Here is a 25,525-nt window from a genome sequence, read left to right on the forward strand (position 1 = left end):
CATGAAAAGATGCTAAACATACCTGGTTATTAAGAAAATGTAAATTAAAAGTACGAGATACCAATGCACATGTATTCAAATGCTTGCAAACAAAACTGACAATAAGTACTGACTTATCACTGTCCCCAGATGGAAACCACCCAAATATTCTTTAATTGGTAAGTGGATTAAAAAAAAAAAAACCATTATATTTATACACAGAACAACTACCCAGCAATCAAAAGAAACCAAATACTGATACACACAACGTGGATAAATATCAAATGTATTACATGTTGAGTAAGAAAAGTCAGATTCTAAGGGTGACATGTCATAGGACATTCTAATACAGGCAGAACTATAGGAGGAAACAAGTGGTTGCTGGAATGTCAGGTTGGAAAAGTTGACTAATAAGGGGCAGGAGGGAATTTTTAGGAGTCATGGAAGTGTTCACTATTTTGTTGTGTTGTTACCTCACTATATAGTTCTCAAAACTTACAGAATGCACATATATAAAATTATACCTTGATTTAAAAAACTACACTGTCCAGTTTTATTAACTTGAAGAAAGTAGATACTAAAGTTAAATATGTAAGGATTTTCAGGGGAACTTGTTTCATATTATCAAAGAATTCTATTTACAAAAAGATTCACTGCACTATTCTCCTAAAAAGACTGCTTCATTGAGGATATTTTACTTTTTTGTTACTAATTAGCTCTTTTCTGATAAGAGACTAGAAGGCAAAAAAAAAAAAAGGGGGGTATGTGGGGTGAATCCCATTTAAACTTTAACCATAGGGGCACCTGGGTGGCTCAGTCGGTTGAGTGACTCTTGGTTTCCGCTCAGGTCATGATCTCACGGCTAGTGGGTTCGAGCTTGGGATTCTCTCCCTCTCTCTCTCTGCTCCTCCCCTACTCACACTCTCTCTCTCAAAACAAATAAATGAATAGAAAACTTAAGAAAAATTAATGAAAAAATAAAGCTGAATCAAAAATGAAACAACTCTGATCACTGACCATGGGACAATAAAACAATTTAATATAAATAATGTATTAATTTAATCAACACATTTAATATATTTTTTCCTCCAGGAAGTTATTGTAGTGAAACAGGTGTATTATTATGTTTGTGTTTATAAATGCCATTTGATATTTAAGAATGATAAATCTAACCCTGAGCTTGACATATTAATAAAAACTAAGTAAGTAACTATTACCATTTATGGAGTATTTGTGGTATTATATAACAATGTCACAACACTACACAGGCAGTTATTGCATATATATGGTTATACAAAATGTGGAAAATTTTCCATGTCTTATGTAAAAGTACACATATGAGATATGTATAATATCTCAATAACCAGGTGGTGGGAAAGGTGGCGAACCCACTCTGGGGCAAACTAGCTTTTTGGGTTCTTGGGTTTCCCCTACACACTTTGTTACTGTGAAGGCTAAGCTGGTCCACAGTAGCTCCAGTCTATAGGAATCCACTGTATGCTTTCAATACAATCCTCCAAGCCCACTATGCCATTTTGCCAAGTGCCACATAGTCAAGCCACAGAAGCAAAGATAAGGTGTTTTAGTTTCTAAATTTTGTGGATCAGTAGCTATGAAAATTACATACTTTCTTTGGAAAATTATCACTGTGTTAGCAACCTGACAAGGGGGGAGTTACACAAAAGCCTGAATTTTCGAATGGTCTAGTCAATACTTCATTCTGCTCAATTTGGTGCCTTAGAAAATGTGTGATCTCCTAAGTCTTATTAATAACTTAAGTGTTAAGTCTCACTACCAGGAACCGAATATATAGTATCTCATTTTCCCCTTAAAAAGACTTAAAAATTAGATTTACATCCACTAAACCAGAAACAATACAAAAATGGAAATCTGGCTCATGTTAAAATAATTTCAGTTCTCAAACCATTTAACTACGTCAGATCTCTTCAAGCACGGGAAAGCTATCTTGGTAATTTCTTAAGGAAAACAAACCGGTGCGGGTCATTCTCTTACTTACCAGAACAATTCCTTTTTCAAAATTGGTTCTTTCAGTAAATAGACGTGTTAGAAATAAGTTTGTACGCACCTGATGAAGTGCTCCTGCTGGTAAGACAATGGCATCACCGAGGAACTGAATGAGAGTGCAAGTTCTGACTCCATATTCCTCAAGCAGTCTTTGGCGGAGCTTTCTGTTCACATACCAGCTTTGGTCACGTATTGGATCATGTTCTGGTAGAACTTCAAGGCCTTGTTCTTTTGAAATCTGCAGTATGGATTAAAATTAAAATACATACCTCAGTTTTAAGTAAGGGAAATGATAAATCCCGTTCAGTTAAATTTCAATTTTCTTTACAATAACCATCTCTTGTTCTAATAATCTTAACCATCTTTTGTTCTTAAAATCTTATGGAATGTGTGCACTTAAGGTAATAATATTCTACGACAATTTGAAAAGCCAAAGGACATTACAACAATATTGCACAAAGAGGTTCTGTTAGTAAAGCGAATCATACTACCACCTTTAAAAAAAAAAAGTGTTTATTTTGAGAAACACAGAGAGTGAGTGAGTGTGGGGGAGGGGCAGAGAAAGAGAAAGGGAGAGAATCCCAAGCAGGCTCCACAGGGTCAGCACAGAGCCCTGAGGGGTTTGGGGTTTGATCTCCCAAACCATGAGATCATGACCTGAGCACAAATCAAGTGTCAAGACTCAGATGCTTAACTGGCCGAACCACCCAAGTACCCCTATACTATCACCTTCTCAGCTCCTCCTTGCCCCATGAAGATTCTATCCATTTGGTTTCTTTACTGTTATTTCAAGAGTACAGCACAGAGATTAGGGAAAGCTCAGTTTAGTAGCTTTTTTTCCAAGAGCCAAACCATCCATATGTATGGACTTCTTAAACACTTCCTGATCCTGATCTTTTTAGAAAGGTAAGTACAGGGGCGCCTGGGTGTCTCAGTCAGTTATGCATCTGACTTCGGCTCAGGTCATGATCTCATGGCTCGTGGGTTCCAGCCCACGTCAGGCTCTGTGCTGATGGCTCAGAGCCTGGAGCCTGCTTTGGATTTTGTGTCTCCCTCTCTCTCTGCCCCTCCCCCACTCATGCTTTGTCTGTGTCTCTCAAAAATAAATTAAAAACATTAAAAAATATATACGTACAAAGGTAAATACCTTTCTTTACTAAACTTTTAATCTTTGAAAAACCAATTTCAAGGGACACTTTTACTAAAATAAAGATCCTACCTTCTTTAGATGTTTCTATGACATATTAGTTTTTCTATCCTGTACTTTTTACTACTTTTCACCAACAGAAACATCTGACTCATCAACAGATTAGTTCTTTACTATAAAGGAGATAGGGGAGGACTAGCAACTGAGAAGTTTGCCATTCAAATATCTCAACATGAAATGGGCTTTAAAAGGAGTAAGAGAAAGGAGTTTCTGACTTTCAACAGCAACAAGAAATCCTGTCCTCTTTCGAAGCAAAAATTATTTAATGATCTTATGTTGCTGAATGATAAATGAAGTTACGTTAAAAATTTCTACGGGCGCCTGGGTGGCTCAGTTGGTTAAGTGTTCGACTCTGGATTTCAGTTCAGGTCATGATCTCACAGTTCAGGAGTTCAAGCCCTGCACTGGGCTTTGTGCTGACAGTGTGGAACCTGCTTGGGATTCTCTCTCTCAAAATAAATAAATAAGTAAACACTAAAAAAAAAAAAAAAAAAAAAAAAAATTAACAAGTCCTTGGGGCACCTGAGGGGCTCAGTCAGTTAAGTGACTAGTTCTTGATTTTGGCTCATGTCATGATCTCACAGTTTGTGAGATCGAGTCCCGTGTTGGGCTCCGCACTGACAGCAGGGAGCCTGCTTGGGATTCTCCCTCCCCCATTCACACTCATGCTCATGCTCTCTCTCTCTCTCCTCTTTAAAAATAAATAAACTTAAAAAAAATTACTAAGTCCTTGCTCAAGGTGAAGAAGTAAACTATTCGTAACCTAAATTATACCTTTTGAAGAAATTCCCTTATCTTGTCAATGTCTTTCCCTGCATAAATATGCCACAGAGCACCAGGTATCTCACTTGAGTCCTTCAATCGTTTTCTTAAAACATCATCCAAATCTTCTTCCTCAAATTTCTTGAGTACTCCTGAAACATAGGAGAATATTTTCAAATTAGTCAATAAAGAGCACCAGGGAGCCAAGTGTCCTAGAACTGACCTATGAGAGCAGCACAGTGCCTGACTAGATAGGACTCTTAAGAGAGGAGGTACACACACAGTTATACTGTTACAAAACAGAAAACACTGACCCTAAGGAGGGGGAGAGTAACAGTAACTTTCCCAGATCATTTGTTTTCTGAAAACCAAAGAACAAGGATAAAACACTCAGGGGCTTCTAACTCAAACTTCACCAACTTTCTTCCTGTCCTAAGGGGGTGGTCCTAACAATGATTTGTACTCATACAGCATTTCATAACTGACTGAAGACTTTCATGACCACTGCTAACTACTTAGTAAGGTAGGCAAGGATCATAATCTCTATTTTAGGCTTGAGCAAATAGGTTCAGTTGGGGGGGGGGGGGGGGAGTTTGTTCATTACCATGACATGACTACTAAATGGCCAAGCAAAATGTCTTAGAATTCCTGGGAGATCTCATACGTATATATCTGTAATTAAATGCAAATGCTTCATGTGCTGTGGTTTTGAGGCAACATCAGGCCATTCTTCTAAAATGATGACAAACTAAAAACTGAACATCTATATGCATGTACAGAAAAAGGAGCAGCTAACTGGTTATCTCTGAGTGAAGCATAGGAACGTATACTTTTACAAATTCCTGATTTAACTACAGTGAACATTTAAAAGAAATGTTCTTTTGAGAGAAAAAGAAATTTATTGCTTGCTACAAAGAACACCTCAGATATTTCCTAATTTGTAACAGTAAATTCTTTTTTATGCTTAAAAACTGGTTGCAAGGATTTCTTTACTTAGACATGAATGTGTACCAGGCACTGTCCTAGAATGTTGGGACAAGAGAATTAAAGAAAGACCCAGTCAAGACCTCACAGAGTAAAAGAAGGGATTAATAAATGTAGGTGAATAAACAAGAACACCACACTGAGGTCAATGCAATCAGGAGTATAAAAGGTACACAAAACTGGTTCAGTTCTCAAATGTTGTATATTAACAAAATTATAAATTGGCAACCTCAGAATGATTTCTCAATTTTTTCCCATTAAACTTCACTGTTCTATGAATTAAAAAAAAAGGAGGAGGGGGATTATTGGGGTAGAGAAAGCTTATCTTTTTTAATAAAGGCCTCTAGGGGGAGACAACTATATGAAGGAATATGCCCAGGAGGAGACAGGAGGCAGGAGAGCCATTACAGGTGGAGGAAAAAGCATATGCTTTCAGTAGGTCAGTATTTCTTGATGTGTTTTAAGCATTAACCCTAAACATTCCTTTTTAAAAAAACACTCCTTTTTTTTGGGATCATCTATAAAGAGTGGCAAAAGCTTCAGATAAAGACAGCCAAAGGATTAAAATGGATGTTTTCTCAAAAGACCAAATACTATGCTACAAATGAGGGATTGAAGTTGTGCAAGAATAAAGATAAATAACAGTCTCAGCATTTAAGGACATGAAAGACTAGTTAAAGAGAAATGCAGGTATAACCTCTGTATTGGAAAATAAATGCTAGAGGGGTTGATTTGAATGAAGTACAATGAGGTACAGAAGAGTTAATTAACTACGTAGCATCAGAGGCTTTAAAAAGAACAGTAATCTGAACCATAAGTCACACATTTCTGTATTAGAGCTAAGACTATAACCCAAGTATGCCCAACTCAAATCCTGGAGGGGGTGGCAGGGGGGCTCGGGGGCAAAGAGTTTTTATCTATTATAATCAAAGGTCAATCTAAGAAGCTAAAAAAGAGTGTAAAAAGGATTTTCTAGTTTTGGGGGAATTTAGGTTGTGTTTTATGGAAGCTGTCAAATACACAGAAAAACAGAATGAATACTACAAATGAACCCCCATGTTTTCAGCACCTAGTCACTAAGTTTAGATACATCCTTGGCTCCAGATACAGAACTGGTGAAGTATGTGGTAGGTGGGTAATGTGTAGAATTTCACATGAAGTAAATGCAAACTAGGAAAGATAAAAAAATAAATAAATAAAATTCTCGGACCCTAGAAAAGCCTGTGATTCCATAAGGTGTTAAGAACTAGGGGACTAGTACTATAGAAGCCAAAGGCAGCATTTGAAGAAGACGCAGTGATTAACAGTGCCATTTATTACAGAGGGTAAGTATTAAGACCAGAAAGAAACCACTAAAACCACTTAAACTGTGAATGTTGTGAGGGCCGCAGCAATAGTAATTTCAGTAGGGCAGCAGGTGTAAGGCCAACCCGCACTGAGCTGAAATGTGAATGGCAGTTGACAGGGACAGCAAAGAATCTGTTATGAGGGCAGGAGCGACAGGATGGCAGTGAGGAAGACAAGATTTGAAGGACGTTTCCTTTTGATAAAGAAGAAATAGTCTAGAGTGTACTCCTACTCCAAAGAAAATAAACCAGTCAAGAGGGAAAGTATAAAGAAGAGGACAGCAGGTGGAACAAGGTTTCAGAAAGAAATCCAGAGGATGGAACCTAAAACCTATACACTGGGTAGAGAGCTTATTTCTACTTAGGAGAAAAGATTCCTTCCCTGATAGTAGACAGGAAAAAATGAAGAATGCTTGAGGCACAAACCACATCTTATTCATCTTCAGACACCCAGTGCCCAGTTTCTAATATCCAATAAATGTTTATAAGTGAGCCTAATGGTTTATTTTCACAAACAGAACATTTAAAGATAGCAAAGGTCAAATAATAATACTCATTTTTAAAACTAAAATTCCTATTATATCAAAAAAAGACAGGCAAATCAACCACTCTTAAAGTAATAAAGATCAGAATATCTCTCTATCTACTGCAATTCTTTTTGCAATCTTTGCTGTTTACTGAGAGGCTGACATTCTGGACAGTAAGTCCTAGTGTGCGTGGTTATTTAACTGTCATCCCAAAGACCACTATTCAAGTTTCTTTACCTGCTTTTGAAAGAATGCCATTTCCTTTTGCTATGCCAACATAGACTAGAATGTTTACAACATCAGAGACTTCAACATGGAGATTTGTTGTTCCTATGTCATGATCTTTAGCAGCAGCCACACCTGTGTATAAAAAAAAAACTTTTACTTGACCGAACACATATCCTAAATATTCTCCCCCAAATCGGCTCTATGAGGAACATTTGTTAATTGTAATTTGAGCTATAGTCTCCTTGTTTCAAAACCTGCTTCCCAAAGCCACAATGCAAGAAATTCCCATAAAAATCAAATTAATAGAAAATGTAAATATTTTGCAAGGAATTCATAAGTACTTAACTATATTGGCTATTAATTTCCAATATACTATTTGATAGGAAAAAAAGATTTCAATGGATTACTAGAAAACAGATTTAGTAGTACCTAAAAATAATTTGACAATTATCTTTGGACAGAAGTTAAAATTTCATATAATTCCAAATTCATGGAAATGTAAATATATACCTACCATAGGCACTGCACAACCTGGGTCCTAGATCAGGGCGCACAAAAAATCCTGGCAAATGAGAGGCCAAGTTGAATTTTCCTTCTGGATTACAATATTCTGGCAATGGCAGGCTTTTTAAAAGATCTTCATATCTGAAGAATAATAACACTGACTTGAACACAGATTTACATTCTTTTCTTAAAATTTCTAATGTTTACATTTTTTGAGAGAGAGAGAGACAGAGTGCAAATAGGAGAGGGGCAGAGAGAGGGAGACACAGAATCTGAAGCAGACTCCAGGCTCTGAGCTATCAGCACGGAGCACAATGCGGGACTCAACGGGCTCAACCTCACAAACCGTGAGATCATAACTTGAGCAAAGTTGACAAACTAACTGAGCAACCCAGGTGCCCCTACAGATTTACATTCTTCAGTGCTTTCATAATTTTCAAGTTGTTCAAAAGTTAATACAACCTTTCTCTAAGGACTTTGACAGGTAACACTTTCCTTGACCTCATTCAGTTAAAATTTTTTTTAAACATCTGAGAAAGAGGCCACCCCTGACCTCATTCAGTTTAAATGAATGCGTAACACAAGGGCAAGCAAGCAGCAAACAGAAGTGACAATGACTAAAATTGCAGTTCTGCCTCTCTAGTCTTAGAAAATTAAAAGCATGAATGGGTGCCTGGGTGTCTTAATCAGTTAAGTGTCAGACTCTTGATTTCAGCTCAGGTCATGATCTTGTGGTTTGTGGGATCAGGCCCTGCATGGTGTTCTGCACTGACAGCATGAGCCTACTTGGGATTCTCTCTCTCCCTCTCTCTGTACCCCTCTCCCGCTCTTGCTGGTCTCTCAAAATAGACACGTAGATAGATAGATGGATAGGCAGACAGATAAATACGTACATACATAAAGCACCGACAGAATGGAGGTCCCAAAAAGAATTCCATGTCCTTTGACATTAGCATTCTTTCCTTTACTTTCTAACATAAAGACTTTATCCTGCTGAGGCTACAGAGATTGGGTTTTGCTTTTAATTGGCAAAGAAAATGCCTACAGGTCAAATATACAGTTCCTTATCCTACTTCTGGGGATAATCTCAGCTCAATTTCAAAAACCCAGGTGTTAAAAAAAACAAGTTTTAAAATCTATACCTTGCTGGCATCATAGTCTTGAAGTCTTCTCCTGAAGGGCAATCTTTCAATTTTAAAACAACTGTTTCTCCACTTTTCATTTTTTGCCGTTCTATAAAGAATGCAATTTATTACTAAAAGATAATCTCTGCCTTTTCATTGTTATTAATGTTTGGAGAGGAAGGAAGAGATGTAAAATGAATGATTCAATTGTACAGTAGGTATTTAATGAATGCTTGCTCATTGCCTTTAATTTCTTACGTACTTACATAGTTTTAGGAATTTTATTCCTTAAGTATATAGGTACTTATAATAGTGCAAAAATATTCTTTAAAAATTTTTACAATTGTTATTGAAATCAGTCTTACATTTTTACTTTTAATTTCTAAGTGTTTTACATACATAACTCTCAAAGGTTTATGGGGTTGCCAAAAATACTCGCCATATAAGGAAACATGGTATGAATAACTTATGTATGGTCAAAGGAAATTAGGGGTGGAGCCAGTAATAAGACTCAGTCTCTTGTTTCTAAGTATTTGTTTCTTTTTTTATCAGCCAAAGTAATATAGAAGTTTCAAAGATTAAACATCTGTTAAGTCATATTTGCAATTTATCATTATTGGAGGAGTATGTTTCAGAAAACAGTAAAACAAACAAAAAACAACATACTTGAAACTTCTTCAAAACCATCCCAGAATTCCTTAACATTGGCATTTGAAATAATGCTGTCTTTGCAGTTCAAGAGATCAGCTTGGTGGTCTCCAAAATCAAGACTAATTGACTCCGCCTTCCACAAGCTAATGTTCATTTTCTTATGCACACCAGAAACCACTGCAGGCTTATAAATAGATAGATCAATAAATAAGTTAAAAGGTATATAAGGACACTCAAAATTTGATTTTATATGCACATACAACAAATGGATAACAGCTTAAGTTTCAGGACTAATGACAAACTGTGAGAATAAGAGACTATTAAAAATAGTCCCTGACCTGGAAAGATGTTTACAATATACTGTCAAAGAGAAAAGATAACGGGAGAATGCCATATAAAGTACACTGCCATTTTTGAAAATTAAAATGTGTAGTAATTTTTAGGAAAGAAGTCCAAAAAGCTATACTAAAAATTTTTGTTCTGGGCAGTATAAATATGGATTTTTGGTTGCTTTATCTATAGACTAATTTTTGAAGATAGAACACATTTGTATGTATCTAACATACATAATAAGATTTTACAATAAAATACATACAGTCATTGAGATTAAAACATAACTTGTATCACTTAAAACACACAGGAGGTTTTTTACCTCCACAAGGATCATGATAAATAAAACATTAAATAACCAGGCATAACATTAAATTTCAAGCTTAATGGCTGATTCCTTAAAAGTAAGTCTCGCCTTTGAAATCATATGAATTTGAATTCCCTCGAGGCTATTTAATCCTAAAACTAACAACTGAAGATTTATAGCTTCTAAGACTCCAATGCTGATGTAAAAAACAAAACAAAAAACAAACACACAAAAAACAAAACAAAAACCTTTAAGATAGTCTGATGTACTGTTCTTAAGGTGTTTTTTTTTTTAATTCCTTTATTATAAAAGAAGCAAAAATCTGGGATATGGAGAACAAAGAAAGTTGTGATTTGAGAATCTCTTGTAAAATATAATATATAGTAAGTAATCTTAAACTTCATTAAGACAATTAAAATTTGGGGAACCATAGAGCATAATAACCTTTGGCTAGGGTTATCAGAAAAGAAAAGAAAAACAACAAAACCATCCTTGAGTCTAGTTAACTACTTGGGTGACTATTCCATTAAACCTCCTTTCAAGGGAGTAATGATATACATCCAACATTTAAAAATAGGTTCAGTTAGGGGCGCCTAGATAGGTCAGTAGGTTGAATAACTGACTCTTGGTTTCGGCTCATGTCATGATCTCATGGTTCATGAGATCAAGCCCCATACCGGGCTCCAATGGACAGCTGTCAATGGACAGCATGGAGCCTGCTAGATATTCTCTCCCCCTCCCTCTGCCCCTCCTCTCCTCACATGTACGTGCACAAAACACTCTCTGTCTCTCTCAAATAAGTGAACTTAAAAAAAAATCTTATCAGCTATTAGATAATTAACTATTATTGGCAATTTATGTATTAATTCCCAGCCCCTATTATGGCTATCCAGGAATACTCCTAACCAGCCCAATGCCACTCTTTCTAATGGTAACCATATTGTTAAAAAAAAAAAAAAAATGACAGAGGCAAATTAACTAGTGTATTAGAATCTTCTGAAGCAGATTCCCAGGGTACGTACCATCATCATCACTTTCCTGAAATAATGGAAACCTACCTAATTTGACTCTTTGTCTCTAGTCTTATTTTCCCCTAATTCAACTTCCAATCTGCTTTGCTGTCAGTTAATTTTAAAATGTCAATCTGATTACTTTGATTCCTCAAATAAAACCAACAGCTACAGAACAAAATTCAAACTCCTTAGTGTGATTAAGGCCCTTCATAATCATAACTCTAATTACCATTTCCTCACCATTATGCCACAGAACTCTTATCTGTGTTCCAGGCAAACAAAACTACTTAACGGTTTCCCAAGCACCTGATGCTTTTGATTATTTCCAGTATCTTGTTCACATCCAGAAAATTTTCACTTAACCCCTGAGACATCAATTCAGACTACCCCTTTGGAATTAGTACTCTAGCCTAGTCATTCCCTCTTTTGGTTTTTTTAGAGTACCTTAAAATGGTCCTTAGCATATTTAACGTATTTATTAAAATATTTCCGTTGACTGTTCAAGCACACAGAAAATCAAAAGGTCTAAATTATGACCCACCAATGGCATCAGGGCTTCAAGGAGAGCCAACCAGAAAAAAAAGAAAAAAAAGAAAGGAAGGAGGGGGAACTAAATATTGTGTATGTGCAATGAATGGGTATGATTTTTTCTGGGGAGAAAGGAAACAAGCTTTCTTCACAATGTGAAAAGGTTTAGTGACTTAAAAAGATTAAGAACCTTTGCACTAAAATAGTTTGCTCATCTACTTATTTTTATATAACTTACTCATTTTACCTATCTTTAATGGCCAGCAAAAAGACCAGGTTTTATTAGGTGCTCAATAACTACCTGCTCAATGAAGAAAGTAAAATAAAATAGCAAAGAATGTTTTCCAGAAAGCAAAAAAAAACCATGACAATAGTAAGTCATGCAAATTCTCAATTTTGTTCACAATTTTTGTTCGCATTAATGTAATAAACTGCCATCTGACATGAGTGCCAAATATTCTATCAAAACTTTGGTCAAAGGGAAAATCATTTTTATTTGAACAGAATTAAATAATGGCGTTTGTCATTCAAGATCTGATGAACTAACACATCAATAAATGCTCTACGGATAAACATTAAAGGCACAAACATCTACACTTTTCATTAGTCCAAGGAAAGTGCTTCTAGTATTAACACTTTAATAACAGATACGTATCTGTTAACTGGACCAAAGTACAAATGTAAAAAAAGGCACTGCCAAATTTGGTAAATATATGGCTTTATTAAAAATCTGTTGACTGATAGCTAAAAAAATGAAACATCAAACAACCTGTGCTTCCCTGTTAATTCATATAAATTTGACCAAAGAATATAAATTCAGAACCAGTAATTCTGGTAACCTTTTTGTTTTCGAGATCTGACTTCCAAATCCAGTAAGTACTATTTTTTCCCTTTCTTCTTATCCAACCAGTTTCAGTTTCACTAATCAGCTTAAAATACTCACTTGTCCATGTTTCCAACACTCTCTGAAAAGCTTCCAATTATTACTATTTTTATAATCCTGAAGCCACAGAATATGCTTCTCGCAGATCCAAGAATGTGGCACGTCATTGTACAACATACTGTTTTCCTCGGTGGACGAATTTCTGCACTCTTTAGGCTCTTCTTTCAGCTCTGGTTTTATATTTATCTTAGAGGCTTTATTTGGTGGAATTTTGTTTTCAACAACTGAAGCAATTATGTCATCAAGAATGTTTGGCATAGTTCTTCCACTTTTACCACTCTATTAGGGGAAAAGTTGTATTTTGAGAGGAAACATATATACATTTTTAAACTTTCACTAACTACTAACATTAACATTTTATCTGCCTTCAAGAATATCTAATCATGTCAGCAAATATGGATCTGTAGTCCCTACGCTGTTCCTAACAGGCACGAACCAGAAGTCTGGTGGTCTTCCATGTGAGAATCTGCCAGGTCTGCAAAAACTGCAACTGTGGCCTTTTACATTATTTTAGGACTAGGGCAGACAAGATAGATAGGTGGAATTTCCCATATACTTTTAAAGATCACTAAAAATTTGTGCCTACCTATGCAATTACTGGTTTTTATTTTCTTCTGGTGCATAATTAAAACAAAAATGGATTACTAAATATTTTAAGTAACAAAACATTAACTTCCATGTGGTTTATTTCCCCTACTAGATAGATACATGGTTTTCAAATTCTGAAGGAGTTATCTTAGGGCTCTTCTGGCATGAAATGCCCCTCCCTCAACCTTTTTCACATGGGAAAAAACCTAAAATCTCCAGATTTTAAGCTACGAGATTTATAATGCAATTGGGAATATGTCTGGTAATTGGTGTATTTTATTTCATTTGCATCTATTTATTGTGTAGTTCACAGCCAAATCCCCAAATCATCTAAATTTAAGGTCCATATGAAAACCAAAACTCTGGCATCTCACTCACTGGGGTTCCCATCGAATACACTGGGGCAAAGGCAATGCCAGCATCTGTAGAACCCACACGGAGCTTGCCAGCTGTTGTGGTCAGTAAATCTCGTAAGGTTGAGCCTTGTTCATTATTCTGGGACACAGGAGGTGATGTTCTGCTATTTGGAGAGTCAGGATTGTCGTGTTCTCTCTCTTCTTTAACTTGATTTTCAAGGGCAAATTCTTTGTTTTCTGAAATACAACATTTACAAAATTCAAATAAAACTAATCATGCTGCTAAAGTACAGACAAAACTGGGACCCTACATTTGATAGTGAGAGATAAAAAGTGTAGCACTAGTGATTTATTCACCTGAACACACACCAGAGGATGGGTTAGATCCTTCAAAATGGAGTCAAACAGTTTGAATATGAAAAGGCCTTCCTCAATATCTTAGACATGTAGCTGAGTTTGCACCTGTCACAAATGAAAAATGCTATAGCTAAAACAGGGAGAAAGTATAGTTTAAGTTACAAATCTACTGCCCTGGTGGCTTTAATGATATGCTCATCCACAAATGATTCTAACTACTTTTGATACAATCACAGGGAGGTGAGGTCCTAACAATAGAAAACAAATGTTTTACTGTATCCAAGCCATACATAATGCAAGCAAAACACAAATGTAAACTGTTCTAAGTGAATATTATAATGTATCATAGTACATTGTTGGTTATATTATAGTCATCTATTATATACTTAGATAACTTCATTTACCTTTTTTTTCCTCTCTGGACTTTTGCTCTGCAAGATCTGCTAACCAGTGCAGTGGTGACTGGGATTCTGGAGGAGTTAACTTGCTGTCTGTGCTTACGTCACTCCCTGGGCTGCTGTTGCCATTACTCTCAGACTTCTGAGGGTTATTCTGCTGCTGAGACTCAGGCATGCACAGAGAAATTTTATTACTGTGATTAAGAACATTCTGTAAAACCTATAAGGGTAGAACAATTAAACTTTAAAAATACTACCTCTTCAATTATTCAGAGTTAAAAGTAGTAATATTTATACAGTAACATAAAAAACATAATTTACAAAACACAAGTCCTAAACTGATTTCAAATAGCAAAGATTATTAATTTAACTATGCATTTCATTTGAATAATTAGAAAGTTTTACTTACTTGAGATACACCATTCACTGCAGGAAAATTTCCAACCTGTGTATTCTGTTTGTTAATACAATGACAATGGGATTTAATACCATATTTTTCTCTAAGAGTGTGCATCGCATCTAGAAGATCTGTCAAAACTACAAAATATAAGAGTGGTTAATAAAAAGATAGTTAAGACAATAAAATTCTTTCCAGTCTTTTCTTGTGCAGGTTTTCTTATGCCCTTTCACTTTGCTTCCCATTTTTTCCTTCAATTCTTCCATCTCTTTCAGGTTTGATTATTCAACCAAATTCATGTTCTCTATTCTTTTCTCTCACCTCTATTCTTGAAAACTCAGTATGCTCAAAAAAAAAAAAGGAAAATAACCTTTTTTTTTTTTCCCAACGTTTATTTATTTTTGGGACAGAGAGAGACAGAGCATGAATGGGCGAGGGGCAGAGAGAGAGGGAGACACAGAAACGGAAACAGGCTCCAGGCTCTGAGCCATCAGCCCAGAGCCCGACGTGGGGCTCGAACTCACGGACCGCAAGATCGTGACCTGGCTGAAGTTGGACGCTTAACCGACTGTGCCACCCAGGCGCCCCGGAAAATAACCTTTCATCATAAATCTAGTAAGCTTTTCTGCCACACTCTAGTTTCCCCCTCCACAATGGTTCCTCTGACTTTCTTCGTCACTGGGTCTGGGCTGGCCTTATTAGGTTTATTACACACCAGATTCTAAGAACTGAACAAAAACAATTCAAGTTTAGATAAACCTTACCTCTCCATTCTATTATATTTCTACGCACTCCTAAACAATCTAGACCAAGAAAGAGCTGTTACACTACTAAGTAAATAATGTACATTTATACTTACCAGTACCGGGTATAATTTGAGTTGGCATTAAATGTTTGTGATCATGAGGCTGTCCCTTCACACACTTCATCCAAGCATACAGTTCTTTATCTGTATGATTATAACATACATACTTTATATCCATCATGGTTTTATAATAAAAGTGATAACATATATAAAGAGCTTAACAATTATATAAAATACCAATAGCAGGCCTCAAATTGGTTTGGTTGGTTTTTAAAAGACTAAGTTCCACCATTCCGAGAATTTTATAAAAACAAGATACAAAACTGATATAATGTTATTTATCCTTTTCTGAAATTACCATTCTTTATTGTCATTAACGTATTAGTTACGTCTATCTTCCTTGTCTAAAATATAAGCTGTTAGAAAGCATTTACAAGTTATTGTGTAGGTTCTGGAGGGGAGTGTTGGAAAGTTTTTAAAGAAAACCAGTTTTAGACTGGATTTGAATTTTATTTAGTCTGAAACTTCATCAAACAATAGTTCTAGATTTTTTATGCTGACTTTAATGAGCTTTATGATATATATTGAAGCTCACAGAGACACATCATAAGTAACTGTGTATGTCATCAAATTTATAGAAAAAGATTTCCTTGAGATCAAGGTATTGAATATTATGCTAATTACTGTTATATAAAGCTATAACCTAGCCAATAGGAGTTTATCACAATATTTGACAGTGAAATAGAAATATATAGATAACAATATATAACTGAAGGCATAGAGGTTAAAAAAAAGATACAATGACTATACTTTTAAAATTAACAGGACTGTGAATATCAATAGCAACGCAACTACTAAGGTTTATTATACATACCCTATCTTATTCCAAAAATGATACATGCTCATATACATGCAAACAGTAGGGAAAAATATGATGAATTAATTTCTTTACTTGGGCAAAGGGAAAACAAAAGTAATATGGAAACAGGAAAAAAGAATATAAAATGCATGTGATTAAGTTTTATAATAGTGGAGCTAATTTTTTAACTAAAAATATCCAAATATATTTGTATAGTTTTGAAGACAGGTAACTGCCCAGACTGCATTCCTTATTATAGCCTCACATTTTACTTATATTTATGTATCTTTTGCATGTCACAGAAACACCCAGCTGTGATGTTTGGAAATGTGTCTCCACTCTAGGGGTCTTTTTGTTTATGTGTTGGGTGTCTAAGAAAAAGGCTCTAGTAATCTTATCAGTGGAAAAGATACTGATAGCTAAATCATGGTTTATCGAGTTAAGTATGCTGAAAGAGTTTGTTGGATATGAAAATGACATATATCATTTTTAGACATTAAACAGTTTTTTATCACTAAACATGACTTTACTTCTAATACTTTCACAATTCAAATCCTCTTATTTCATGAAGACTTTATCCCAAACAAATAACTAAAAATTTCAGGTTACCAACATGAGGTAGCTACTTCTAAAACTGCCTTGGATAAGCTTTTTCTAAAAACACTTTTATCATGAGAAAACGTGAATTTAGTTACTTCTTTTTTAAATTTTATATTATCTTTAACTGTATCAACATGTAGAACACTGTTTTAGTGACATTTCATCTAAAATAATAGCTTCAAAGACTACTGTTAAATATAATAAAGACTTCTTCATTCTCTAAGAACTATGGGACAAATTGATACTAGTGGAAGCATATTCTTGAACATTTTGATCTGAACTTTATGGACCAATTACTCAGAAAAATCAGTTCACACGAGTTAAATATTCAATTGTGACTTATGTGCATGACCATGTAATTAACAGGTCTTAGAATAGGCTTCAGGCTCCTACACACTGGAGTCTGAAGGGAGGAAAGCCTGTCCTAAATTGGGCTACATTAAAAAACTACCTGCTGAAAGGAGTGGGTGGATCTACTAATCAGGATAAAAAGATGTAGATGCAGTTTTTATTCTAGGAAATCTGGACATTAATAAATTTACCAAACTTCTTTAATGTATTAGCGGGGGGGAAACCTCACACACATATAATTTCCAGATGAATGATCCTAAAGAAAATGAACATTATAAAAATTTCAATTTACAGAAAGTTATAAACCAACCTCTAGAACTCTTCCTTTCCTTTGCCTTGTAGCAATCTAAGCAAACCACAAATCCACATTTCTGGCAGACCCAATGAATGTTAAACAATGTTGCTTCACATGCATCACACATTTCCCGGACTCCTCTCACTGCTCTTTTCCAGGCGATTTTGGCTGAAACACAGAGAAATAAAAATTTAAAGGCAAGTATGCTCCTTTCCACACAATTTTCGCTGAAATACACAAACACAAAAATTTTATGGCAAACCAAGAACTCTGAAGGATATAACTAAAGATCAAAAGATTTCTTGAATCAGTAATTCTCTTCAGAAGACTTACATCTAATGGAATTTCTCAACCTTAGCACTTTTAAGATTTTTGACTGAATAATTCTCTGTTATGAGGGACTATTCTGTGCAATGTAGGAAGTTCAGCAGCATCTATGACCTCCACACATTAGATGTTAGTGCTCTACCATCCACTCCCGACCTTTCAGTCATGCAACCAAAAATGTCTCCAGTCATTACCAAACATCTCTTGGGGGACAAACCACTGATTTAGGAGAAAGGAAGATTTAGAGTAACTCATATATTAGGTGCTTTACATATGTAAATATAATTACTTTCTAAACAAAGCTATGAGGTAGTTACTCCCATCTTACAGTCATAAAAGCAGGGAATAAAGTTGAGATTCAAATATAAATCCATCTGATTCTAAAACCTGTGATGAACCACAGCAGATTAAAAATAAATGGTATGGACTGTGTCTTATGCTGGCAAAGGCTGAAATTTCCCCATTCCACATCTGAAGTATCCTTACCATGCTAACTTATGTCATAATGGCAGAAACAGCATAGTGCTATTGTGACTTCATGAATTGTTAATACATTCAGTTAGAAAAGATGTTGATTTAAGTACACATAGGTGCCTTTGTACATAAAAAAAATGTTATCAAATTAAAATGTCAGTAACACTAGACAAAATAAGGGACTGCTCCTATTAAATATACTTCAAAGAGAAATTCTTAAAATCAAATTTGTACAGTTGTATATTCTAAGTATTTAACTTCCTTACCATCCTTTTTCACCCAGGACAAAGCTGTTTTTTCAGATGTTACTAACTGACAGAACTTATCACCTATTATATCCAAGATGTATTTTGAAGTTTCTATGTCTAGTTCATCATCTTCATAATTTTCATGTGTCCATAGGCTCATAGCTTCATCGTCATATTGGTCAGGAGAAGAGAAACCATCTATTCTAACCACTCCATTTTTACTAAATGACAATCTGAAATATTAAAACATAAAAGGATTAGACACCAGTCCAGGTTTTTTTTTAATGTTTACTTATTTATTTTGAGAAAGAGAGTGCGAGTACAGGAGAGGCAGAGAGAGGATCCCAAGCAGGCTCTGAGCTGTCAGCACAGATTGAGTCACCCAGGCACCCCAACACCAGTCCAGTTTTATAAAGTTGTAAATTTATAATTAATTTACACTTTTGTATTATAAACATGTAAATTACATTTGTTAAAAAAAAACAAGAAAATAGGGTAGTCCTTCATATACACACACACTTTTCATTATTAATTAAATTTAACAAACTTAAATGACTCCCATAGTGTTACACAAATGGCAATGATAAACAGCACCAATTTTAGGTTATTTCAAGAAATAAGATTTTTCCTATCATTATACTTAACTATTTATTTCAGTCAAATGAAAATTGTGTCTGAGTGTTTGATGAGGACAAGAGTTAAAATGTTGGCCAAATGTTGCCTAGAGCAATACTTTTATTTTATACATAATCTAAATCAAGAACCTCTAATACTGAAAATGCCCTAAATCACCTTAAGACTTTCACTGGGAGGATTTAAAAAATACCAAGTATATATATACATAGTTTTCATTAATTAAAATGACACTTTATTTATTTATGATTTAGAGGAAAGGATGAAACTCTCAAAAGTTTATTAGGAACCCAACTAAGTATACTTAGTTCCTCTCAGCTTGCCATCCAATTTACTTAACTACTCAATTCAGAAAAGTTTAGGGTAAATGGAAAGCAAAATTGCCATTTTCTTCCGGGTTGGTAGTTACTCTTCAGTATCATAGTACTTACTCTATTTACTCTCAACTGGGGGATATCAGAAATTCATTACAATTCATTCTCTATTTTTCAAATGGACAACACCAACATTCCTTTTCCCAGGCCCTTTGCTCATTCTTTTATTACCTAAACCTTTCTTTTTTTTTTTAAACCAAATTTTCCCTTCATTATAATCCATTATCCTTTTTTGAGCCAGATTTCTCCCTTTGTTATAATCTATTATTTCAGCTTTGTGTTATTATCTCTACCTGAAAATTTCTTTCCTTCAAATCTACTTTCCTTCTGTTTTCTTTTTCTTTTTTACTGCAATTCCATGTGCCCTACTTTCTACAACTATTCTTTAAAGTTGTTGATCCTTTGGGGATTGTTGGCTGGAAAAACCATGAAGTAAAATTAAGAAATAGAACTTGGTTCTGTTCCTAACAATACATGCTCTTGGGGTCTCCACTGGGCCACCAGCAGAGGTGTATTTGCCAGAGCAAAGTGTTTCCTAACTTCTTAGGAAGTTGATGATTAGGAAAATATTTGCAGCTTATACTCATACACATTCATATGTGCTTGGTACGACTAAGGACCTTTTGTACTTTATCTCATTTAATCATGAAATCTCTCTGAAGTAGGTACCACTATAATTAGCATTATGCATATGAGATAGGATGAGCTATATAATCCTACTATAGTTAATAAAGTCATATAGGAAGCAAGAGAAAGAGCTGAATCTCAGGAATGACTGATTCTACCTGTGAAACGTGATATGGTAGTATGATATGGTACTGACAAACCCTTTTTCTAATTTTGTAACTCATATTTTTATAGCTACATGTTTAACAAAACATGTGGGTAGTCCATGTAATGCAATGACTTTGGTTTGATACCTAGATTGTTTATCTAGATTTATAGACGATTTGTGATTGCTAACTAATATAAATGGTCAAAGTATATAACCATTTAAAAATTCCTTAAACCAAACAAATTGCTGCTTCCTATCATTTTCTAGAAAATACTATTTTCACATTAAGGAAAAATAAGTATCTCAGAAGAGAAAGGCCATATGAACACAAGTAACAAGAGAATATGAATTTAGTCACATGGTTAGATATTATTAAATTTATCACAAAAAAGTTTAATACTCTTTTCTGATGTTTCAGAAACAAACTCAAAAGACTCACTCCCACCTCTAAAAGAGACCCTCAGAATGGCAGTATAATTTCCAATATCCAATAGACATATTTTCCCCAATTACATATTTCTACTCACCGTCTAAAGTAGTAAAATCTACAAAACACCGGGGAGTGGGTTGGTTCTTCTCCTTTTTTACTCCGAATAAGTCTACATTCTCGGCACTTTTGCAAATTAGGCCCTATCTCACAGCAGGAGTCATCCTGTAAAAAGGATTCCCCAGTTTGCTTCAGCTTCTTGACTTTACGCCAATCTTTTAATACCGAACGAGGGATGCCAGCTGTAAAACCAGTAGGAAATTATTAGCAAGATTACAACTTTTTAAAAAAAGTACACTCCTTGAGATAAAGTTCAAGACAAGTATACAACTGTCACAACATATTAAGACTGTAAAAAAGAAGCAGACATTATACTTCTAGGTCCTCATTAATAACTAAAAGTCCACAGCAGCATTTCTATTTACTTACTATTCTATTAATCAAATGAATTCTTATGTCAGTATACTGGAAATGCAGAGCTGAGCAAATCTTCCAGCTGATTGAAATCTTTATATATTAAATATTTATATTTGTACAATAGCAAACACAGGAATCATTCATTTCTATGTGAATCTATAGCTAAAAATATAGCCCTTCGACACAGGGATTTGGTATATGTAGGAGAAAGTTATTTCAAGATCAAGATATTTCAGGAAGAATGTGAAGACCAAAAGTTAGTACTTTCAGAAACTACAGACTAATTCCAACATACTTATATTGTTTTGAAATATTTAATATGATTCTCCAAGGTAAGTGTGGTCCATTAAAGATAGGAGGTAATTTTATAATACCATTATTTGAGAGAAGAGGGGCTAATAAGCTGTCTCTTAGTATCTCTCCCTCATTATGATGTCCTCCATTTGATTCAATATACTGATGGAAGCAGTATCTTTTAGAAAATAAAAGGGATGAAGAAAATAAAGAAAAAAGCCAGTATTAACTTGATGGTCTTTTTTGATGGTAGAAAAGGCATCAGAGAAATCTAAAGGAAAAAAAAAAACCTCAAATGATTAACATTTGAAGAAATTATTTACTATGCTCTACATCACTGCACCATCATGTTTACTAACTTCAGCTTAATTGTTATAACACTGGCTCAAGTATCAAGTAGATAATCTGTCATCTACAGAGCAGGACTCAAAATATTATACATAAATTAAATTTTGCCTATTAAAAGAATTTAAAGCATATTCTTTTAAAAACAACCTATGTTGGGAGAAGCAAATATCAGACTCCTTTTTAAAAAAAAATTTTTTTTGAATGTTTATTTTTGAAGGAGAGAAAGAGAGACAGAGCATGAGCTGGGGAAGAGCAGAGAAACAGAGACACAGAATCTAAAGTGGGCTCCAGGCTCTGAGCTCTGAGCACAGAGCGTGACACAGGGCTCGAACTCACAAACCATGAGATCATGACCTGAACCGAAGTCGGACACTTAACTAAGCCACCCAGGTGCCCCCAAATATCAGACTCTTAAAAGTGTACTTACATCTGTATGTCAGGTATGAGATTTACATAGTTTGCTCTTTCTGTCATGTTCAAAGATATTTCCTACCCTGTGCTTTCTAATCACTCTGATGTGTGGAAAAGAGGCAGTACAACTATTCTCCGGAGACGATCTAATTTTTGCAGAAATATGTAGCAGATCTCTGGCCTTGAGCTCCCACTATTACTTACCTGTTGACAGTGTAAGGAGTACAGTGACAGCAAGATAGCATATCTTAACATAGGAAGTACAGAGTTTAAGCTTTGGGATGGCTCATTTAAAATCTGCTTCCAGTTATTAAGCACTTCTAGGATTGTTGCCTGGTTCTTTAAACTACCTGCTCTCTCCTCTTCTGTCTCTAACTTAGGACAAGCCATTTGGCTTAATCCACTAAAGAAAGACATATTACATGCACACACCACTTATGGAATAAAAATGTTTCCATAAGGCTCGTATGAAGAGTTTGCTATCTCCTCCACTGCATATAAGGCAGATTTCCCCTATAGACAGTATAAAAAAATTCAGAGCTTTTAGAAGTCAGAATGAACAAGAATGGTACACTGCTCATAGATTTTTACTTGGCACACGTGATTTCAATCATTTATTTACTTTTTTTTTTTCTGTTACACTTAGAATAAACTAAATTCAATGTATTTCTATTTTGACTAGAAAACAACTATTAACCAATATGCTTTTACATTACAGGTAATGGAACAGTTCAGAGAGTATGGATAACCATACCACTATGAACAATTTAAACAGTATTTATAGAACTGGACATTTCAAAGCAAATTTCAATTCTGTGACACAAAATAGACAATCTGAAACTATTTTTAATTTAAATGAATGGATGAATTACAAAGACACAAAGTCCCAGGTCATAGAGACAGTTTGTGATATTGTGATTTTTGTTTCTAAACTAGGCGACACACAATGGTAGCGAACTCCTTTTATGAATTTTATTATAAAAGTATTCACATAATAAAATAACTTTATCTTTCTCTATACATCTAATTTATTGCCAATATCTAAAATCTAAACTTTGAGAATAACACATTTAAATCAACAAAAAATACCTAGTATTCTTTCATGCCATAAGAACATTTTCATCCTTAGTTCTCAATTTACTAGCAAATACTCAATCAGCTGCTCTAGCCAACAGAAAACTATGGAGGAAGAAAATAGGAACAAATACATGCTAACCTTTAATCTTTGATAGTCCATCACTTAAAGAAAATTTTTTTTGAGATATAGCAATTAATTCTGATTATATAGTCTGGTTTTGTGTATCATAGGACTTTGGACATATTTAAATTTGATGGGTAATTTCAGTTCATAAAATTATATAAGATTTTAGTCACAGAAAAACAACCAACTTTTAATTAGCAGTATAGAAAGGCAGCAGATACGAAGACATTCCAAAGCAATAGATAAAATCTATTGTACCTGGCTTTAGAAGGTACTAAGAAACACACTATTATAGGAGTTATGTGTATATAACTTACACATGTGTAACAGTGTATATAATCACATTACACTCTCTAAGTACTGACTTAACTCACTCTTTTTGACTATGACTGATGACAACCCCAATGACCATTAGATAAAGGTCATATTTAATTCACGAGGTAGATGATCCACTCAAATATGGAAGTTAGATTTATGAACTCCCAATTTAGAGAACTTTTCTAGACAGCCAGAACAAAGGCAGAACAACTCTGCCCATAATTAACAGATGGCAATGAACAGTCAATATTATTTTGGACTTGACAATAGATGGGGCTTAGAATACCCTCTCTGAGGCTAAATGTTAGTTACTAAGGAGAAGAGATTTGACTAAGCAGCACAACTTGGAGGGGGGTGGGATGCTGATTCCAGTCTGTCGTTGAACTCTTACTTGGGAACCTGTACATTCACTGTCAACATGAACTAGAATATGTACTTAAGAGTTAATTTTATAAACTTAACTTCACAAGAGTTTTCTAAGTGTTAAAAGTTGGAAGATTCCTATCTCTGTTTTCTGTAAATTTAACTCAAGTATCTATCTGTATACCCAATACCAAAGGAAATGTCATGTGAAACAGAAAAGAAACAATTATTGACCACACTATGCCTCCTTAAGAATTCACTGGGGAAGCAAAACACATAAGAAAAGGCAACACAGTACACAATCCAATACTCAAATAAATGGCATGTATATTGTATCCTCCGATGTCAATCTCCCTCTCTTTCTTCTGACTATATTTGCATTTCAGTCTGTCAGCCTTTCTGTCTCTAGTAGAGCTTCGTTCTTTCACTTTCTGACTGTCCTTTTCTATGATTCCATCCTCCTGTTTTTCTGTCCTTCACTTTGCCTCTGGTTTCCACACAGGCATGTGAAAAAACCTCATTCAGTGAAAAGGCCCAAATACAAGCCTTCAAGCATCCAAAGTACTTCTTGAATGTCCACACTGTCAGATATTTCATATATTGTATGTGGATGAATACATGGATATAGTGAAACTATTAAGTGCTTTCTGCATTGTGCAACATACCTAAAAAGAAATAAGCAAACTGAGAAAAACTACTTCTAGAGTTAAAAACCTACAGAAACACTTTAGAGTGAACATTACACTTATTTTGCCTTGCTAATAAGGCCACAAATGAAATATAATCAGTTTTGAAACTTTTACTTACAGAAATTTTTCTTGAATGTAGAAATGAGCACACAAAACCACAATCCCCTTTTATTTAACTTTTACCCCAAATAAAGAACTTTTTGAATGAGTGGCAATATTAGTTAAATAGAAGGTAATTTCAAAAAGTTTTCAATTTTGTTACCAGATGAGAGAAGGGATACAGGGCGTATCCACAAATTGAAGTGGTATTCTTCTAAAAATGTGACTTAAAGGAAGTACATGTGACTAAGATTTTTTTTTTCACAACTACATCATGTTAAAGGTAAATAGCTAATTTTAGGAATCCACTTGACAGTACTTAGAAATGATCAAAATTCTGAGTAACTACTAAATCGGTTTTTGTCAGAATGCTAGGTAGAACATATTTCTACAAGTCTTTTAAAAATGGAGAGATAGGTCTTCTCTCATTTTCTTTTATAGGGTACTTGGGAAATGCAGAAATGAGGTCTACGAGCACATACATTATGCTAGGGCAGACAAATAAAAGTCAAAAGATGCCTCTGTGCTCACTCATCTTGACAGAACCTACACCATTATTGCAAGAACATGCAGCCCATTTTGCCTGAGATAAAAAAGTAATTA

The 25,525-nt window shown here is 34.8% G+C and overlaps 1 protein-coding gene across 8 annotated transcripts in view; it reads right to left on the reverse strand.

Annotated features, from left to right (window-relative positions):
• JMJD1C (jumonji domain containing 1C) overlaps positions 1-25,525 on the reverse strand; it is a 271,367-nt gene that overhangs the window by 7,385 nt on the left and 238,457 nt on the right. For 4 of the 8 annotated variants that reach the window (XM_047826342.1, XM_047826346.1, XM_047826345.1 and 1 more), the window contains 14 exons: positions 20,823-21,024; positions 18,532-18,746; positions 17,480-17,632; positions 15,414-15,503; positions 14,567-14,694; positions 14,164-14,377; positions 13,425-13,639; positions 12,459-12,737; positions 9,353-9,521; positions 8,705-8,795; positions 7,573-7,703; positions 7,068-7,190; positions 3,986-4,125; positions 2,066-2,242 (listed from right to left, as the gene is read on the reverse strand). In XM_047826342.1, the coding sequence (XP_047682298.1) occupies positions 2,066-2,242; positions 3,986-4,125; positions 7,068-7,190; positions 7,573-7,703; positions 8,705-8,795; positions 9,353-9,521; positions 12,459-12,737; positions 13,425-13,639; positions 14,164-14,377; positions 14,567-14,694; positions 15,414-15,503; positions 17,480-17,632; positions 18,532-18,746; positions 20,823-21,024 (2,327 nt within the window). Of the gene's footprint in view, positions 1-2,065; positions 2,243-3,985; positions 4,126-7,067; positions 7,191-7,572; positions 7,704-8,704; positions 8,796-9,352; positions 9,522-12,458; positions 12,738-13,424; positions 13,642-13,759; positions 13,865-14,163; positions 14,378-14,566; positions 14,695-15,413; positions 15,504-17,479; positions 17,633-18,531; positions 18,747-20,822; positions 21,025-25,525 lie in introns of those variants that run through there. The other 4 variants (XM_047826344.1, XM_047826343.1, XM_047826349.1 and 1 more) reach the window with 4 other exon arrangements.

The sequence above is a fragment of the Prionailurus viverrinus genome, chromosome D2 (assembly GCF_022837055.1).
Source record: "Prionailurus viverrinus isolate Anna chromosome D2, UM_Priviv_1.0, whole genome shotgun sequence".
Taxonomy (NCBI): Eukaryota; Metazoa; Chordata; class Mammalia; order Carnivora; family Felidae; genus Prionailurus; species Prionailurus viverrinus.